Here is an 18474-nt window from a genome sequence, read left to right on the forward strand (position 1 = left end):
TTCTGTACTGGCATGGGTTCTCAAAACTCCATGGAAGGGCAGAGAGAGACTTTAATAAAATTTATGGGCCCAAGTAAGCCTAGCCTCATAGGTAGCTAGAAGTACTGTGGAGGCAGCAACATCAGCCTTTGTAGAAAAGTGTTCCTTTTGTTAATCTGCAAAGACCACTGATGTTTGATTTAGAGTCATCATTGGAAAGCTTTGAAGTGAAGCCATCCGTTCCTTCTCATGTCTAGGTTGGAAGCTGTGTTGCACTGAGAAGCCAGGGATTTAATAGAGATCTTAAGCGCTTGTTAGCTGGAAGCTGACACATAGCCACTTCACCGCAATGTTTATACATACACATAAAATATCCTTAACTGGCACTTAGGTTTTTCTCAGAGCCCAAAATTCACAATGACTTTGAAGGTCCAAACTTTTAATATTTCTGACATGTAAATGAGGGATTGGCAGCCTGCTCAAGTTAAATAAGACACATACTTTGACAACCAAAAAAAAAAGTCTTGTTGCTTATTTTTGGAACTGAACTCAAACTGAATCTTTGTTTAAGGTTCTAAAGATGTTCAGATTGTTGTGTTTACAATTCTGATTTCCAACCTAGACTAGAACCAAAATACAATAAGAGAAGCTTTCAAGTTATTAGATCAGAATGGTATAAAATCATACAGGCCAATTTTCAGATTTAAGAGGCTTATAAGGTTTAGATAAGCATCTGAACTTTTTGATTCTTATTCAGATTGAGGACCCATCCCTAAAGCCAACCCGAGAACTGATGATAAGAGGACTTCAGGATACAAACAAATATTTTTAGCATCTATAAAATGTGCTGTTAGTTGACAAGAGTTATAGCATCACAAGACAGAACCACAAACACAAGAATGCTAAGGAGTTGTGAAGTCTCAGTTGCTATTCTCAGTTTTTTCCTTTTGAAGAGTGAGTCCATGTAGCTGTTTTTAAAGCTTTGTTCAGTAGGAGAGGGTGTAGTGACTCACTCTCAGGTGCGTAAATCCAAGAAGTTAAGTTGTGTGGTAGAATTCCATAGTCCACCACTCACTCAAAGTGATGGCACTTTTCTCAAAAGTCATCAACTTGTAAAGGGCTTCCAGGTTGTCAGTGTGATTTAGCAAGATTCTACTGTGTGTATTATGTATATGATTCAGAGTAAGAGAGGAATATATCAACGTAATTTTACATCATGAGAGATCAAAGTGCAGCCTGCAGGCCATTTGGGCCATAGAGTTCTACATTCAGCTGCAGTTGCCTTCAATTTTAATACATAGGTGTGGACTACGGAGACTACAGACTATGCAGGAAATGCTCCATCTTGATCTGAGTAGCCTCTGCTGGTGCTCGATGAAACATTCCTGGGAACTGTCTCCACAGGTTGCATCTCAGTATTAAAAATGAGAGCGGTTTCAGTCTGCTCTGTTTGAGGCAAATTAGGTGTAGCACTCAGGTTCCTGGAAAGATGCCAACTTGGCCCCAGATTGAAGTTTGAATGACCTAACTGAAATGTAATAGTATTGGTTTCTTATTACCATTGCTATGAAAATGAAAGGGGTAAGCATTTATGGCCTGATTTTTCAAAGGTGTTCAACACAAGAGTCTGTAGGACTTGCAGGCATTCAAGTCCAAGGCACCTTTGAAGATCGGGCCTCACTACTTAAAACTAAGATTTGGAAAAGAATATTGTCTAACCTTTGCACCCTGTTTTGCCACTGTCTCCATTTTTGTTTTAGCCCATTGAACTTGCTGGGTTCAGTCAGACACTCGTCATCGTCTCTTTCCTCCCATACTTCCAGTGAAACAGGAAACCTGGTTATCCTAACAGACAGTTCTGTAGGGGAGACCGCTGAGGACATGTACCACATGCAGGTATAGCTGCCATACAACATCAAGGACCTATTGCTAGGAATATAATTGAACATGCCCTGTAGGCTGTACTTGGGACAAGAGTCATTTACATGTACAGTAGACATACTTAGACCTCTTCTGTAAGATTTATCTATAGCTATGAACTGAAAAGATATAGCAATAATCCCATAGAGTCTGACCTGGTGTATAGATCAGTATCTCCTAAAGATTGATAGAAATGCCATGGAGGCAGAGATGGCTCCCAGTGATTTCTTTCTAAGGTAAATATTATTAACTCTTCTATAGGTGTAAATTAAAAGTTCCTAGTGTAGCCTAAGAACAGAGCAAAGTAAAGGTCATCTTTATAAGGGGTGTGGTATCACCTAATGAGCAGAATAGTTAGTTTTTCTTGTTGAGATGCTTATCTTACTTAGTAATATCTCTTTCAATCCATGACAATGAATCTGAAAGGCTGAAATGGGTCCCACAGCCCAATGACTGTACAGTGTTAATAGTGAGTTTAATTGTGACTATTTCCTAGACAGAGGTCACATTCCCTACACATTTGATGATCTGAGGCAAGTGAATATATAATGCACCAGTCTGCTCAGTTTTCTGTCTTGCTGATTTCTCTGCCTCCTGCAGCTTGTTTACCCTAACTTCAGGTACCAAGGCTCAGTCACCAACGTCTCTGTTTTATCCTCGTCCCAGGCCAGTCCTTCCACTTCAAGCCTGAGCTCTACCCACTCTGCACCATCCCAGATGATTAACTCTGCCCCTCCCAGTGCACGAGGTAAGAATGGAGGGACTTTGAGTGAAGAGTTCAGGAACCCAAATGGCCCTGACTCTTGTCCTATCAGTTTATAAATTGTGCTGCTGAGATGCTTGAAATATACAGTAATTTAACGATTTACTTTATTAGGGATTTTTCAACAGTGACTTCTTCTGAAATGTTTTGTGTAACCCCCAAAGTGGTCTCAGTCATCTTTTCAGCAAAATTTGGTGGCGTGTATACCTTTGGTACTTGCTGACTTCAGGCAGTTTAGCTATGTAATGGTTTTGAATGTGCTTCCACACAATTGAGCCAACCACTTGCATCACAGACTTTGTAAGGGAAAGGATGCCATACTGCCCTGTGGCAAACAATCTACTGAAGTATGTAAATTATTATTTGTTACAGTGCTTGCAAGAAGTGGAATATCAAGAAAAGGCAAAGTTCAATCTTGTGTCTTTAAGGAAATTAGACCATTCTAAAGAAGTCATGAGATGGGTTAACATTCATGTATACAATGAAGGTTGAAGGGCTTGGAATGAGAGATACCAGAATTAAAAGAGGACTTTCATGCTGGATCATACTTGAAGACAAGAATAAAAACAAACACAAAATACTTTACCTCTTAATGTTTTGTTTTCCCTTACCTCTTAGGATAACGAGGCTTAGTGCAGTGAATCCCCTTTTCCCCAGGCCTCAGAACTGCAGCAGAGTCATTCCATGTCTGCTACTGCAGCTTCAGAGTTTTAGTACCTCCATTCAAGTTGTTTCCTTCCCCTTTTGTGGCAGCTCTGTTGCATGTCCACCTGCCCCCACCCCAGCCACTGCTGCATCTCCCTCCACAGGCTCATGCAGAAGTCCTCTATAGTACAGGCTGTAGAGCTTGGCTCCAGTTGCTCGGATCTTGTCCCTCTTCCCCACACAAGAGAATTCCACTGGTTGCACTGTCGCCAGGGGTCTCTGTAAACACAGAAGAGGGGGCAGAATTTGTTTCTTCTTAACTAGAATAAGAACTTTTTTTCCTCTCAGTCCAGCCTGTCTTTGTGCATGATCCTACAATGAAGTCATAAATCACAGTCTGTTGCCATGTCAGAAATGCAGCAGGATGATTTAACGGAAGGATCAGGTGGAATAGAAAGCTGAGGAATGGGATTCTTTATGTCAATAAAAATAGCTTGGTTAATTTTCAAGAGTTGGAGGAAAATAATGACAACACAAATAATAAAGTAATTAGAATAAAGTTGACATAGCAGGGAACAGAAGGTGGAACTGAATATGGTGCTGTCATGTCAGGAAGGCTCTGTAAATGAACCTTCCCAGCTAGTTCTATGAGTCCTGAATCTTTTGGGGGAGCAGTGTGAGATTTTGATGCTTGCAGCATTTCAAGCTATTTTCCAGTTCAGAAATCCAGTATTCACAGCCACAGGCTTTGCCAGTCGTTCTGAGCTGTCTGACTTCCCAGCATCACCAACTGCCCCCTCAGCTGTGGTCTCTGCTGTTGCTTAGGAACCAAAGTGATGAACAATATAAAAGGATGTCTGGCTGATGCTTAAGTCAACAGCACCTCCCATAGATGAGACCTAGATAACTCTACTTACTACAAATAAGGAAACAGCAAGAGAAACAGTGATTTTAAAAGTGTATTATTTGAAGGGACATTTTCAGATATTATTTATTTTATTTTGTTTTACTCGCCATTCTTACTAATACATTTTGATAAGTTCAAGATAAAACATTTCTTCCTTGCCAGTTTTGTCCATTTTCAGTTAGGCAAAAAGCAGTGTTTACCTCCACAGTCTAATGAATTATTATGAAACTCCATTTGCTGGTAACGTGGAATGAAAGTCTTAGATCTTTTCCATACTTTGCAATTTGCAAGTTTCTAATCTGGTTATTATGAAAGCTCCATTTAGAGTGAAATTGATCAGCAGGAAAAACAACTTCACTATATAAAAGTTCCACTGTGTTAAAATTAACATGGCTTTGGTTTCTTTGTTTGACTTTTTTTTGTTTTGTTTTTTTTTAATTGGGGGAATTTGATGCTTGTTAAAATGAGTGATGGCACTGGCTAGAGCAAAGTACCATGCAAACTTCACATGCAGCTCTGCCAATGCACCTCTATCCTTTTTATATTTATTTATATTCTTTTTAATTTAGTGCTGGTGAAAGGTGCTGGATTGACAACACTGGAGGCTGAAGCCCTCTATTTATCCACAGAACAGATACAGCACGGGCGGCAGCAGTGCAAGCTTCCCCACACTGCCCCCACCAATGTGCCTCATCTCTGTCCTGGAGGGACCACCTCTAGAGGTGAGAGGATAGTTCAGTCTCCATGACCCGTTCAATCCTTGGCCTTTCTGCTGAGACTGCCGACAAAGTTACCAATTCAGATGCTGCATCAGTCAGGAACTGTACTAAGGCTATCAACTCATTTCACATGGCCACCTAGAATTTCTCAGATTTAACAGTTCTTGTCACCTCTGGTCCTAGGTTGAACATTGGTTACCTTTGTTTCTACTTCTAGTATTTATCAGTTGTTAAAAGCTTTCATCTGTTGGTTCACATCTTAACCTAGAGGTGAAAAACTGCATCCCATTTCCCTAATCCTTGCACCAGCTTGTCCTGTTAGCTGAAGTCCTGTCCAGCAGCATGCTTACTAACGTCAGTCTGAGCAGAGAGGTGGCTTTGTGAGGTGAATTAATTTCCACAGTGATCAAGAGACCATCCAGGTCACTTGCACTTAGGGTTCAACTAGCATTTGAATCCCCCAGCCCTGGAGATGGTAGAGCTAATCCCCCATTCCCAAAATGTTTGCTGAAGGAGAAAAATACCAGTTGTTTGAGGGTCAACAATAAGCCAAGTAAACTAAGTAATAGAAATATGTATTAATAACTTAACATTTTATTTGCGGGAAGATAGCAAGAAAATAGATTGATACTGATCATATCCACAAAGAACAGATTAAATAGTACATAGCAAACCTTACAGTGATGTTATAATGCACATCACCTCCAGCCAGGATCCAGGGAGTTGAATATTATAAAGAAATGTTGTAATCAAGATACAGTAAGAACTCCATTAGCTTGCACTAGTGAGAAACACATTACAAATTACTGTTATTTGCCAATTTAAAGAGTGTTTTCCTCTCTGGTTTTGCCTGGCCTGACCCAAACCCTAACGTAGCCTGGTGCAGCACTACCTGTTTACCCATTGGGAAGCACCGTGTCCCAGCCCCAGCAAAAGAGCAGCACTGTGTTGTAGACAAGGTCAATGAGAATTTTTTAGATTGCATTCACTCCCCTTGAGATCGCTTAGATCAGGCACTACTCTAATTCTAATGGGGTTAAAAGAAGATATGAGCCAATGTTCCTTAACCAGGAGTTATAATAGGGAGTCCTATAAGGAGGTATGTAATGTTGTTTTAAAAGGAATCATTTTAAAGCTGGATTGGAGCATGTTCAATACACTTTAAAGGCAGCTCATATTGAGTACTCACTGTGGGAGCTGTCAAGTCATTCTCAATGCTTCCTTTAGACAGCCTTCTTCTCAGGCTTAGAGAGCAAAGGTCCCAGCTTTTTACTCAGCATGGTAAAAGAGCCTCTGTACTTGGCATTTAAAGTAAATAAAAATCTTCATCAGAGCTAAAAGTTCATGTTTGGGGTTGGAAGCAAATTGTTTCAAAAAACAATAGAACTGGGAGAATCAAGAAGGATTTAGCAGGAATTTACAAATTCCTCAATTAATTGAAAATGAGTTGCTAAAACCAGTATTTTTGTGTCAATTTTAATATTTTATTTTGTTAAAAATGTTGGAGTAAAATGAAAATCCTCCCCAGGCCCTGATAAACCAAGTTTTGCTTTCCTATAAACAGTGTGTAAAACACTGCACACATTACATGTGCAGGGCTACAAGCTGAAAAGCATAGGAGATCAATGGTACGTTCAGCTGAGTTTTGTAAAGTCTGCAGGGCCACTGCATTGCAATGTTGTTCTGAAGAATATCCCTATGGCAGCTCTGGAAGCTTTTAAAAGGTTTGAGTCTTGCATCTGAAGAAGTGAGGTTCTTACCCACGAAAGCTTATGCTCCCAATACTTCTGTTAGTCTTAAAGATGCCACAGGACCCTCTGTTGCTTTTTAAAAGGTTTGAGTTTGTTTTTAAATGTTTACTTAACTCAAAAGGGGGCCTCAGAGAAGATGCTCCTTAGCCAAGTCCAAGATAGCAGTCCTGATTGTTAACAGGATCTCAAATGAACCACTTTTTTTGCACCCACAATTCTGCCAGCAAATCAGATGCTGAGACACTGTTTATAATGACATTTTTAACTACAGTTATTTGCAATTCCAAACTGAGGGCACAAAAAGGAGGGCTGGTTTTAAAAATTACATTCTGCCACCATAAAGCAGCATAGAGCAAGGGATTTTAAAGATCATGAAATGCAAAGCCTTGTGGGATTTGTGATTCTTTCTAAACTGATGGCACATATAGCTGCAATTTCCTCCCACGAGAAGAAAAATGAGGATCAGATGATAAATAAAAGGGAAAAAAGTTGCAATGTGGTTTGTGCTGTGATGCAGTTCTTGGCACCCCCATAAGTTCAGTATTTTTATATCTGTCATGCAGAAATAGGACTATCTGTATTGTGTATGTAAGTAAAAGAGACTCAGTATAGTGTTAAAGCTGTCTTTTTAAAGATAATGTGTATAAGAATTAAGAATGTCTAAATGTATTTGTTTTATGTCTGTGGAGAAATTGTGATTGGAGTTAGGTTGCAAATATTTTGCATTTACTTATGCAGTGCTGGGGTTTAAATTTATCTGGGTCTTACACCCCCTGATGAAATTGTTACAAGTATAGGATTTTATTCTGCACTCTGCTGGTCACATTGTTCCCTCCACAGTGTGCTGTATATCAGTCCAAAAAGGTGCATGTTATGCTGCTGTTGCTGTAAAAGCTGCATTAACTAGAAAAAAAAAAAAGCCTTTGTTCATTAATGTTGGAGTGCTGTTCAGGTAATGCATGTGTGGTTGTGGAAAGTTTGCAAAAGGGGGCATGTCTTTCCCAAAAGCAGGCATGGCTGGGTAATGCGCTATATGCTGCTGCCTGTGAAGTGTGTGTTTGTGGCACAAATAATAAGTACAAGTTATAGCTCATTTCTGCAGCTTCAGAGTGTTAACTTCTGCATATTATTGTGTATCCATGAGTGTGTGTGTATCAGTATTACCAGACATCCACAAGCCATCCCATTAATGTGAATCATTCTTGTGGCACAACCATTGTAGCTATATACATCAGTAAGCCCATTGGTGTGTGGTGTGCTCCTTGCAGAACATGGTGCCTAGTGTAAAAAAACAAAGTAGGCTGGTAAAAAATGCTGCACTCCAATAAATATTTAACATGAAACACATAGACCCTCTGTAATGTAATATCTCCTGGCAATTATCCAGATTACGAACAACTACTGGATCACGAGCAAATACCCTCCTACTATATACCAGCATGTTGGCAAACCTCTGTTGACATATTCTCAGAATAGCAGCATGCTGCTTGGTAATTATGTGTCATCTGAAAGCACAGTGATAAACAAAGTGCCCTCAAATTCACAGAATGGTGGTTTTTAACCTCTGGTCTATGGCCCCTGAGGGGTCCGCAGACTATATCTAAGATTTCCAAGTGGACCTCACCTCCATTCAAAAATTTTTAGGGATCCGCAAATGAAAAAGGATTGAAAAACACTGTCAAAGAACATTCCATTTTTATCTGGCTAATATTAATAAAGAGAAAGCCAGGCATGGGAATCACTATTTATCTGTACCATCTCTGACACACATAGAATCATAGAATATCTGGGTTGGAAGGGACCTCAGGAGATCATCTAGTCCAACCCCCTGCTCAAAGCAGGACCAATCCCCAGACAGATTTTTGCCCCAGATCCCTAAGTGGCCCCCTCAAGGATTAAACTCACAACCCTGGGTTTAGCAGGCCAATGCTCAAACCACTGGCAAATTCCAGCATCAGTTGTATTTGTATCCCAAATTCATATCCCATTCATACTTATTCAGTTTTATGGCATCTGAATACATACCTCTGATATCTTATTAGGCCAGGGAAGAGTAGGCATATTAAACCACAACTGCTGCTGATTCCACAGAGACAGATACATTTTTATTTTAGGGGTAAGTGGCTTGTAATGTACAGCTAGTGACTTGCTGAGTTGTACATCCTAAACCTAACAATGTGTCCATATCTTAACTGTATAACAAATGGATTATTACTGCACCTACCTACAGTCAGCTGCTAAGTGGGCTCAGCACCATGTCTTCTTGGAGTCCTGTAAGATCATCATCCAAATTGTTGGGGTAATTCATTAGTCCCAGGAAAGAAAGAGGACTAGATCACTGGACCAAGCTGAGATCTTTCTGTGGTTTGTCATGTGTACGTGATTATTCTCACTTGTTTACAGGCTCTCCCTCTCTACCAGATAAGTACCGCCACACTCGGGAGCTGATGATGCTGCTGCCAACCCACCGGGACCGACCAAGCAGTGCCATGTATCCTGCAGCTATCATGGAAAATGGACAGGTAATAGACTTACTGTTCTTTCCTAGTACAGCAGCTGTGGCATTTGTGTATTTGTGATTACCATATAGATCCACTGTTGTCATTTGTAATTATCTTCACTTCTTCCCTTTTTACCTTCCCCTGAATCCAGAAACCACTGACTTAGCTACATTTACGGAGTGGCTCATCAGATTGTGCAGAGATTTCTATACTTGTCTCTCTCCCCCTTTCAGAACCACTATTTTTGATACACTAAAATCAGCATCATATTAGTATGTTGCAATTGTGGGTCCTCATTGTGGGGGTAGGCTCTTCTTACTTTAAACCTGACCAGTAAATGCTGATCCATCATAAACTATCACATGACTTGACTTTGTACATGGAGCCTAGAGCATGGGATGGGCACAATTTTAGAACTAGAAATACATGAATCAACTTTATAAAATGCCACCACAATTGATAAATGAAATATAGTACCCAGTCTCCCAAAACCAAAGACAAATTAATTCATGATTCAAAACCCAGAGCTCTTCAAAGCAAATATATCCTCAAAACACTACCATCATCCCATCAGTAAGCATCTCATGAAAACCATCCAGAAAGGGCTGGGAGCACAGCTGAGCCTGGCAGCATGATACGAAGGTCAAAAAATCAGATCTCTCAAATGATGGGGGAAGCAACTTCCATAGTTAACACTCCTCACTGAGAACAACCCATCCTTTCACAAATAAACCTAGGGAGCAATGAGGTTGATTGCATTAGCTGATCTTGGCTGCTGTGGAATATTCCAGGGCCATGGAGGTCAAGAAGTGGTTTCTGGAGTAACCAGAACCCAACCCTTATGAGGCTTTAAGAGTTAAAACTTACAGGGACATTTAACCAATAAATGGCTAAAATGGTTTCCAGCAATGCAGTGCCTCCAACCAGTCTCCCATCTGCCCCTTGCCTACTGACATTCATGTGAAAGCTCAGAGGCTAGAGCTTTCCATGGATTTTTAACTTGGGCTCTTCAGCTATCACAGGTTTCTATATTGGCAAATCTGTAACTGTTTTCACATTTCTATGCTGCCTCCCCTCGTCTTTAGCCTCCAAATTTTCAGCGCGCCTTGATCCAACAAGTGATCGGACCATGCAAACCTTGCAGTGATCCCAATCTATCTGTTGCTGAGAAAGGTATTCCTTTTCTTAATTATGTTCCTGCATCTTGTAGTAGTGTTACTCTGTTCGTGCTTGTACATTTATGGACTTCCACCTCTGTACATCCTGTCACATTCTTAGGCTAAGAGTTTCACTAAGCTGGGAGCTTCTGCCAGCCTAAAGACAGCTGTGCTGATGCTTTAGATCTACAAAGAGATGCACAAATGCCTCCACTAAAGAAGCTCTTTACCATTTGTTAGTGACAATGGGCCAAATCCTGCAGTCCTGACACAGACAAACTCTCACTGAATTCAGTGGGAGCTTTGCCTGAGTAAAGGCTGCAGGAGTTGGCCCAAAGATAATACATATGTGTATTGAGCTTTTTTTCTTCAAAATATTCTCCAAACTACCCTGTGAGGTAGCTTTTGACATTTGATAGTCATTAGTAGAGATGAACATTTTGTTAAATCAAGTTGTCGTGGTTTTTTTAAGTTACAAACTGGAATCCCTATTGACAAAAACAAATGCCTCATGCACATATCAAGGGCAGGTGCTTGATTGGTTAGTCTCTTTAGGAATGTTTTATAATCCTCTGTAGGGGACGATCGGGGAATCCCAGTTCCTGAGCCATGTTGTGAATGTAAATAAATGCAGCTGCAGGCATATGTGCAACCTTTTGAACCATTACCATTGTCTGTAAGTCAAGAGTGCCATTAACCAACTAGTTTTTTGTTAATGTTCATGTCCTGTGAACTTGTCCAAGCCCTTCTCCTGTGAGAAGCCCTCTGCACTAATTCTCATTGACAGCAGAGTGACACCAGCTGCTGAAGGGAAAAACTGTTCAGCTATTGCTTTCCTACTGCTGAACTTGACCACCAAGTGCACTCGGCTCCACCAGATGGTTTGGCTGCTCTAGGGCAATAGGAGCTTCAATGGTGGCTTCCTCCCTGGAGCATAGCTGGATAAAGTGTTGTTTCCGACAGGCAGAAGCCAGACTCTGAACCATCCATCAACAGGCTCATGTACAGTAGTTCTAGGCACTGATATGGGCTGGGGCAGTTCGACGTAGTGTAATGGGCTAGTGGATGAGATTTACATCTGTTTTTCAGATTCCCTCTGATCAGTGCTATTGATTTCTCCCTTTTAACAAAAGTGCCTCAATGAAAGGAAAAGAAAGAAACTCTAGTTTAGTGCTTGTGGTTATCATCCTAGTACAGAATATTACTATGAATGTCAATTTTAGTCCCATCAGAGAAAGATTACTATTGATCAGTAGAACATTGTGTAGGTTTAACATTTGACCTTTGCTCTGTACTCTCAAGTAGCAACATTGTTGCTTGGTAACCATTTTGTGGCATACAACTGTTGCATATTATTTTTAATGGTGGCACTAGGGTATCCATTTCAAGAGTCTGATTTGTCTTGCGCACACCCAAGTTTCACCTCACTTAAAAACTACTTGCTTACAAAATCAGACATAAAAATACAAGTGTCAGCACACTATTACTGAAAAATTGCTGACTTTCTCATTTTTGCCATATAATTATAAAATAAATGAATTTGAATATAAATATTGTACATACATTTCAGTGTGTAATATACAGAGCAGTATAAACAAATCATTGTATCAAATTTTAGTTTGCACTGACTTTTTATGTAGCCTGTTGTAAAACTAGGCAAATATCTAGATGAGTTGATGTGCCCCCTGGAAGACCTCTGAGTACTCCCAGGAGTACGTGTACCTCTGGTTGAGAACCACTGCCCTATACTATAGAGCACCAAACTGGTAAATATACCTGTGGCTGGTCTATACTAGCATGCCCACAGTTGCTTTTACCAGTTGAACTGCATCAGTGCTAGAACAATAATGGGAGAATTTCAGGAAATCCTAAATGCAGCCCAAGGCAGTTGACTTTCTGTTCTGATCCAACAACCGTGCTTTGGCATGTTAATTGTCTTGTCTGGACATGTCAGCCTCAACTCAGCTCACTATCTGCCTTAGAAGAGACACCACTTGACTTTATTCTTCTCTATATCATATATAATCACCAATCTGTGACAGGCATTGTCTCCCCAAAATAAATCACAGGAAGATGCTCTCCAGTATATCATTGCCAAAGCCCCCAACTTCAGATCGAAACCTGCAGTTGTCTCCTTTCCATACAGTTTCAAAGCTGGAAGACAGATCCAGGGAGCCTCTGCAGTGATATGTCTTCAGAGATGTAGCCATATCGATCCTGGTAATTTCCAAGGCTGCACTGAAGGTTGCCTGCAGCACTTACCTCAGACCCTGTGCCAAGTGTCCACAACTGGAACTCTTTGAGTTGCAGATTAACAGATCTTCAATGGCCAAATGACAGGTCAAGTGTGGAGAAAAAGGCCTCAGATGGACTCTGGCCTTAAGACTGGCTTAGGCAACCCAAGGTTCCTCATCCATCTGTATAGATGATTGGTGGTGTAGAGCCAGCATAGAGGTTCTTATTCAACTCCCTTTTCCTGATGCAAGTGTAGCAGAGAAAAGGACACAGCTGGGATGACCCTGCACTACACCAATCCCTGGCTGTGTTTTTGGCCATTGGGGCTATTTGCAGCTGGTATAAACCAGAGTAATCCTCAGGCTATTCTAAACAGCAGAGTTAGGTGAGTGCAGAATTGAACTTGATGCCATCTTTGCACGTACTTCCCTGACCTGCACTCTGTACAGATCAGGTGCATCCCTGGAACTGGTCCACCCTCTTTTAGGATTCTCACTTGGTCTCTTCTCCCCCCCGCCCTTCCAATTTTGGATTGGTGTTTTTAAGGTGTGTTTATCTTTACATCTTTCATGTTTGAGGGTCTAATTTTGCAATCATTTTGATTTTATAATTGGCTCTTTTTTTTCTCTTGGGAAGCCTTTGCTTCCTGCTGAACCGGGAACTAATTAAAAAACTCCATGGGCAATATATAAAAGAGTTGTGGCACACAACCTTGGTTGTGGGGTGACCTTTATTCCTATCCACTACCACAGACCTTTAGGGACCATAAAAACCCTTCAAAGCTTGGGGAGTTTTGCCTGTTTACACTAGGGAGCTGAGACTCAGGAGTGAGAATCCTGCAAGATGATGTGTTCTGAGAAGCAGATTTACAAGGTAAGTAATATTTGCTCATGCAGTTGAATGGCTGGTGGAATCAGGAAGGAAGATTGGAATTTGGCCAGGTGCCTGGGACTGACACTCATGTGAATAGAGGATATCTTTTGATGGGATGGTCTTCTGAAATACATTAGTAAAACATTTTCCTGGACTGGGGAAAAGATTAGGGAATTTTTAAGCTTCTCCAAGATCACCAATCCTCTTCCAGAACATACATGTGTAGTTCAAGGTTAGACATTGATGGATTTGGAGGTGGAGCCCCCACTCCTTAAAAAAAAAAACCTCACCAAGTACAGAAATATGGAAAATATACAAGACCTGTCATGTTAAGAGTGAAATATTCACAGGTCAGTGACTCCTGGGACTGAAGGGCATTTCTTCCCCTCTCCAAGATGCAAGCTCTTTCCTGGGCATATCTCCTCTTCCTACCCTATCCCCCTCCCCCAGCCGCTATTAACTTTAGTTAAGTTTAAGGCCTATAAAATATTCTAGGCCAACTGAGCATCTCTTTGATTATTTTTTGCCGATGGAGGCCCTTAGCACCTACTACTTTCATCCAATTATGTCTCCAAAACAGATGCAGAGGAATGAGGATAAGGTCCCATTAGAAAAAAAATTGTAACTAAAATTCCATTGGCACCTATTATCATAGGGGTAGCCGTGTTAGTCTGGATCTGAAAAAAGCAACAAAGAGTCCTGTGGCACCTTATAGACTAACAGACATTGGCATCTATTGCGCTATAGTCCCTGTTGCATTTTCCACTTGCTACTTGGCATTAGTAGCCGCTAGATGGACTCACTGATAAATCATCAGCTTTTTGTAACCCCACATGTATTTTCATCTTCTACTGTCAGACCTATTGTTAGAACCCGTATTTTCTGTCATCCAGAGCCTGCAAGGAAGGTCTAATATTTTTAATCAAAACTAGTTTCAGTGTCTTTTAAAATAATTCAAGTAGAGAATAGGCTTGAGATGGTAAGAAAAAATTTGAAAGAGATGAAGAAAAGAATGGTTGTTCTAGAAACAGAAAAACAGTGCATCAAAACATAGGTGCTTTAATCAAAGGTAATTCCTGTCTACACAGAGAATTATGCCAGAAGAATTAATCTCTCTGTACTGGGTCTATCTTCCATATCTGAAGGTGATGAACTTTTTCATTTCATTTTTTCTTTGTTAGGCTCTCCAAATCATTTGATTCCCCCTTCAGATATTAAACAGTTTTAGAATAACCAACACAACAGTAAATAGATAAAATAGCTGTTCCGGCACATTGATTAGTATATTGGCTGCTTCTTGTGATCAAGAAAGTGGTGCAGTGTGTCTGAAAGCAAGAAGGGTGTATTTTCTTTAATAACAAGAGTTCATATCTTTCCAGACATTTCAAATGTCACTCAGCCTAGAAGGAAAAAGCTATTGCTTCTCAGATCTGAATGTATTACTTTGGGTTTCTCTGCCTGAGTTGTTTTCCATGCAAAACTGAAGGCGTTTAGAGATTGTAACCAGTATGTATTATATGATTGTGAAGACGGGAAAGCTTTCTTGTCTTCTTTAACTAAAGAAAATCAGGTCTTCTGATGGTAATTCTGAAATAGGATTATCTGATTCTTTAGAACCACATTTTGAAGAATTGTTATCATAGCTAGTGATTAACTCTTTTGCCTAGTAAAGTTAATGTTTGTGTTGCATTATGTTCAGATATGATTAGCTTAGTCATCCTCCACCTAGCCATTATGGTGCAGTAATAGGTTTTGTTGTGTTTAGTGAGGTTTCTGCCACTTATGCTGGTACTCTACTTCTCTTTACCCTTAAATTTAAAATAATCACCTTTCTGTAGATTGCAGTCCCTTAATTCGCCCTGGCCCTGGAGTCTGGCCCATCCTTGCAGCCAAAGAGTGCACAGCTTCTCTTGTGCTTGCTGCCTTCAGGTCCACCTTGTGGTCAGGTACTACATCAAATGGCAAGGAGCCAGACCCACATACTCAGTTGAGGAATGGAGAAATGCCATTGCCTCCAGCCCCAAGAAAAACTTGTAATGTAATGTTACCCAAGTTCAATCTGTTTCCATCCTTCAGCTGTGCCAGCAGCGCCCAGCAGCTGGAGCCTAGACAGCGGAACCAGAGAGGCCCTGCCATTCCTGTCTGCCCACGTTGGGAGCATCTTGGCCCCACCAGTACCTCCCCGAAGCCTACCCCATGGTAAGGAAATCCCCAGTAGGTCCACTTGATAAGTCCTGTGCTCATGCACAGATAAACCTAGGCCACATGAAAGTCAACATTGACTTGTATGAGCCTTTTGTAAGGAGTGCAGGGAGAGAAGGCTATTTGGTCTGCTTGGTTGACTTAGATAATACTTAAAATTTCATCAGCTGCAGCAATAAGGTCGTAAGTGTGTTTTGGGACTAGAATTAGGTTTATGAGTGGTGTAAGCTGTCTTGGCTTCTTGTCTGTGACTATCCTCAGCAGTAGCTTAAGGCTACAAAGATATTAATTGTGTTTCCAGACATTCAGTGTTTAAGAGCCTGTTGTCTTGCCATGAAATCCTTGATAACAGCGGTGGGTAGAATTCTGTTGTTGCTACTAAACTCCTCATTTGCACTTTGTAACAGATACACTTCAGGTTACCCATTACAAGGATTGCTTTCCAGGATATATGGTAAACTCTGGACTGGAGATGGGGCTGTCGGCAGTTGGACCTGGTTACCTGATGTTACAGAGGGGTAGAACAGTGAATTCTTACTGCCTTGAGGTTGTACAGATCTGTGAGACCCCAGCTACAATTCTTTATTAATATTTTATTCCTTGTCTCATTTCAGGTCACTACTCACTGCACTTTGATGCCTTCCACCACCAGCTCAGTGATGCTCCTCCAGCGCTGCCTGCACGGACATTGCGCAAGGTAAAATGATCTCTCAAGGTTGCAGGACACAACATCCAGCTAATCTGGTCATTAGCAGTTATGATCAATTCCAGAATCTCCAGCTCTCATATACCTTCTCCAGCCTGCCTTATTCCCGTATTGTCTGAGCAGCAGAAAATACATCATCTATTTCTAAGAAACAGATGCTCAGACTGAAGGCTGACATGGTGATTGTCTACACCAAGATCTCCATTAAATGGACAGTTTGCTGCTGTTCCAGTAATCAAGTAGCCCATAGATATGTTTGTGCTCTCTTTTGCCCATAGAAGGCTCACCCTCTTTTACTATATATATATGTGTAGTTTCAATCCAAGCACACAAGCCTTTGAATAGCCAGTTCTAATCACAGTTGGGACTCTCATGCCCCTCACATAGGGATTTTTGAGAGAGGTTGAGGGCAGACTAGCAGCATTTTTATCTTGTTGGCCTATTATACCTTTGATTCAAATTGACACAGGAAGGGGGGGATAAAACGTTTAGTTGTCAGCTCTCTTTAGATTGCCCTCCAGAACACAACATCAGGTAGTGATTTGGCAGGTCATCTTTTCTCTTCTTAAAGTAGATGCTTTCCACTCTGTGCCTCAAGAGGCAAGGGTTAGTTCTTCTTCGAGTGATTGCTCATGTGTATTCCACAGTAGGTGTGTGTGCTCGCCACGTGCACCGGTGCTGGAAGTTTTTCCCTTAGCAGTACCTGTAGTGGGGAGCACCGCTGCGACCCCTGGAGTGGTGCCAACGTATCGCGCCATAAAGGGGGCTGCGCGCTCCCCCCACCCTCAGTTCCTTCTTGCCACCAGTGAAGGTAGTCAGAACTTGTGCTCCAGCATTGCTGCAGCATTTTCCTTAGTAGTACGATCTTCGACCGTTACTGGTTTCTACAGTTGGTAGCCTGGCTCGGGGCATGCCCCGAGCCCCAGGCTTCAAGTCGTGCGACTCCTGTCGCAATTCCATGCCCAGAAGCGATCCACACTCCGAGTGTCTTCGCTGTCTGGGCGAGGCTCACATAAGTGAGCACTGCAAAAGCTGTAAGTCCTTCAAGCCCCGGACTAAGCGCAAATGCGAGATCCATCTCTGGGCCCTACTTATGGAGTCGGCACTGGCCCCGGCACCGATGTGCCGAACCAACCCGGCGCTGGGCACCATGTCCTCGGTGCGGAGCGACACCCCGTCCACCAGTTGGCACCGCTCCCCCGTTAAGAAGCAAGCCAAGACCCAGCGGCGCCGAGACAAGGACAGGAGTGAGGCCAGACCCAAGTTGGGCAGCCCATGATCTCCCTCAGGACCCAGACCTCCGACTCGTATGGAGCAGAGTAGTCCGGCCCCGTCAGTGAGTGCCTCCCCGACTATGCGGATTCCATCGATGTCGGAGGCTGCTCAGGCAGCGCATGACATCCTCGTCCTGCCGGTTCCAAGTGGGCCGCCCGAGCCGGGCCCCCAGGCCCACGGAAAGCCGCCACTGGGCGCCCACCAGCCATCACTGGCCAGGTCGGAGGTAGAGGTCTCTGCTCAATCCGCGGGGCCTTCCCGAAGCCCGCAACAGACCTCCACTCTGTTGTCAGGGTCGCCTGGGAGCGAGTTGCCGGAGTCCTGCTCGCCCGCAGGAGCCACAGATGCCAAGACAGGAAGCGTCGACGCTTTTTGTCCTGCCGAAGTGATAGCAGGTCTCGACGCCATCAGCACTGCCGACCATATCACGGCACATACCATGCTTGGAGTGTATCCAGTCACTGGCACCGAGGAGTCGTAGCCGCGGCCATCGATGGGACACCAGAGATAGCACCTCCGACCTATACGTTTCATCGTCGTCGAGGTCTAAATCCCGGGGCCGGACCCGACGGGGACAGGACCAGACAAGCCGCTCATACGGCACCGTGCGCTCCTCGGCCACCTCTGCCTCGGTGCCCAGCCATCCCTCCCCGGGCCGCACCATCCCCCAGGAACGTGTAACCCTGGTAGGACCCCAGACGACTCAGTGGCAAGGGGCGCCATGGCAAGGACAGTGGTGCCAGTGGGCACCGTGGCCCCAGGCGCCCGCACTGCTCGGGCCCCGCTCTGTGGCTGGGGCATCCCAAGCCCACTTGGCGTCCCCGCCTCGGCACCGAGACCA

General features: G+C 42.6%; 1 protein-coding gene across 14 annotated transcripts in view; it reads left to right on the plus strand.

Annotated features, from left to right (window-relative positions):
• The window catches only part of DOCK3 (dedicator of cytokinesis 3), a 642920-nt gene that overhangs the window by 614074 nt on the left and 10372 nt on the right, over positions 1-18474 (plus strand). For 3 of the 14 annotated variants that reach the window (XM_065551338.1, XM_065551340.1, XM_065551341.1), the window contains 7 exons: positions 1740-1875; positions 2500-2647; positions 4784-4936; positions 9088-9206; positions 10271-10358; positions 15527-15649; positions 16267-16349. In XM_065551338.1, the coding sequence (XP_065407410.1) occupies positions 1740-1875; positions 2500-2647; positions 4784-4936; positions 9088-9206; positions 10271-10358; positions 15527-15649; positions 16267-16349 (850 nt within the window). The remainder of the gene's footprint in view (positions 1-1739; positions 1876-2499; positions 2648-4783; positions 4937-9087; positions 9207-10270; positions 10359-15526; positions 15650-16266; positions 16350-18474) is intronic. The other 11 variants (XM_065551339.1, XM_065551342.1, XM_065551343.1 and 8 more) reach the window with 11 other exon arrangements.

Source organism: Chrysemys picta, chromosome 7 (genome assembly GCF_011386835.1).
Source record: "Chrysemys picta bellii isolate R12L10 chromosome 7, ASM1138683v2, whole genome shotgun sequence".
Lineage (NCBI taxonomy): Eukaryota > Metazoa > Chordata > Testudines > Emydidae > Chrysemys > Chrysemys picta.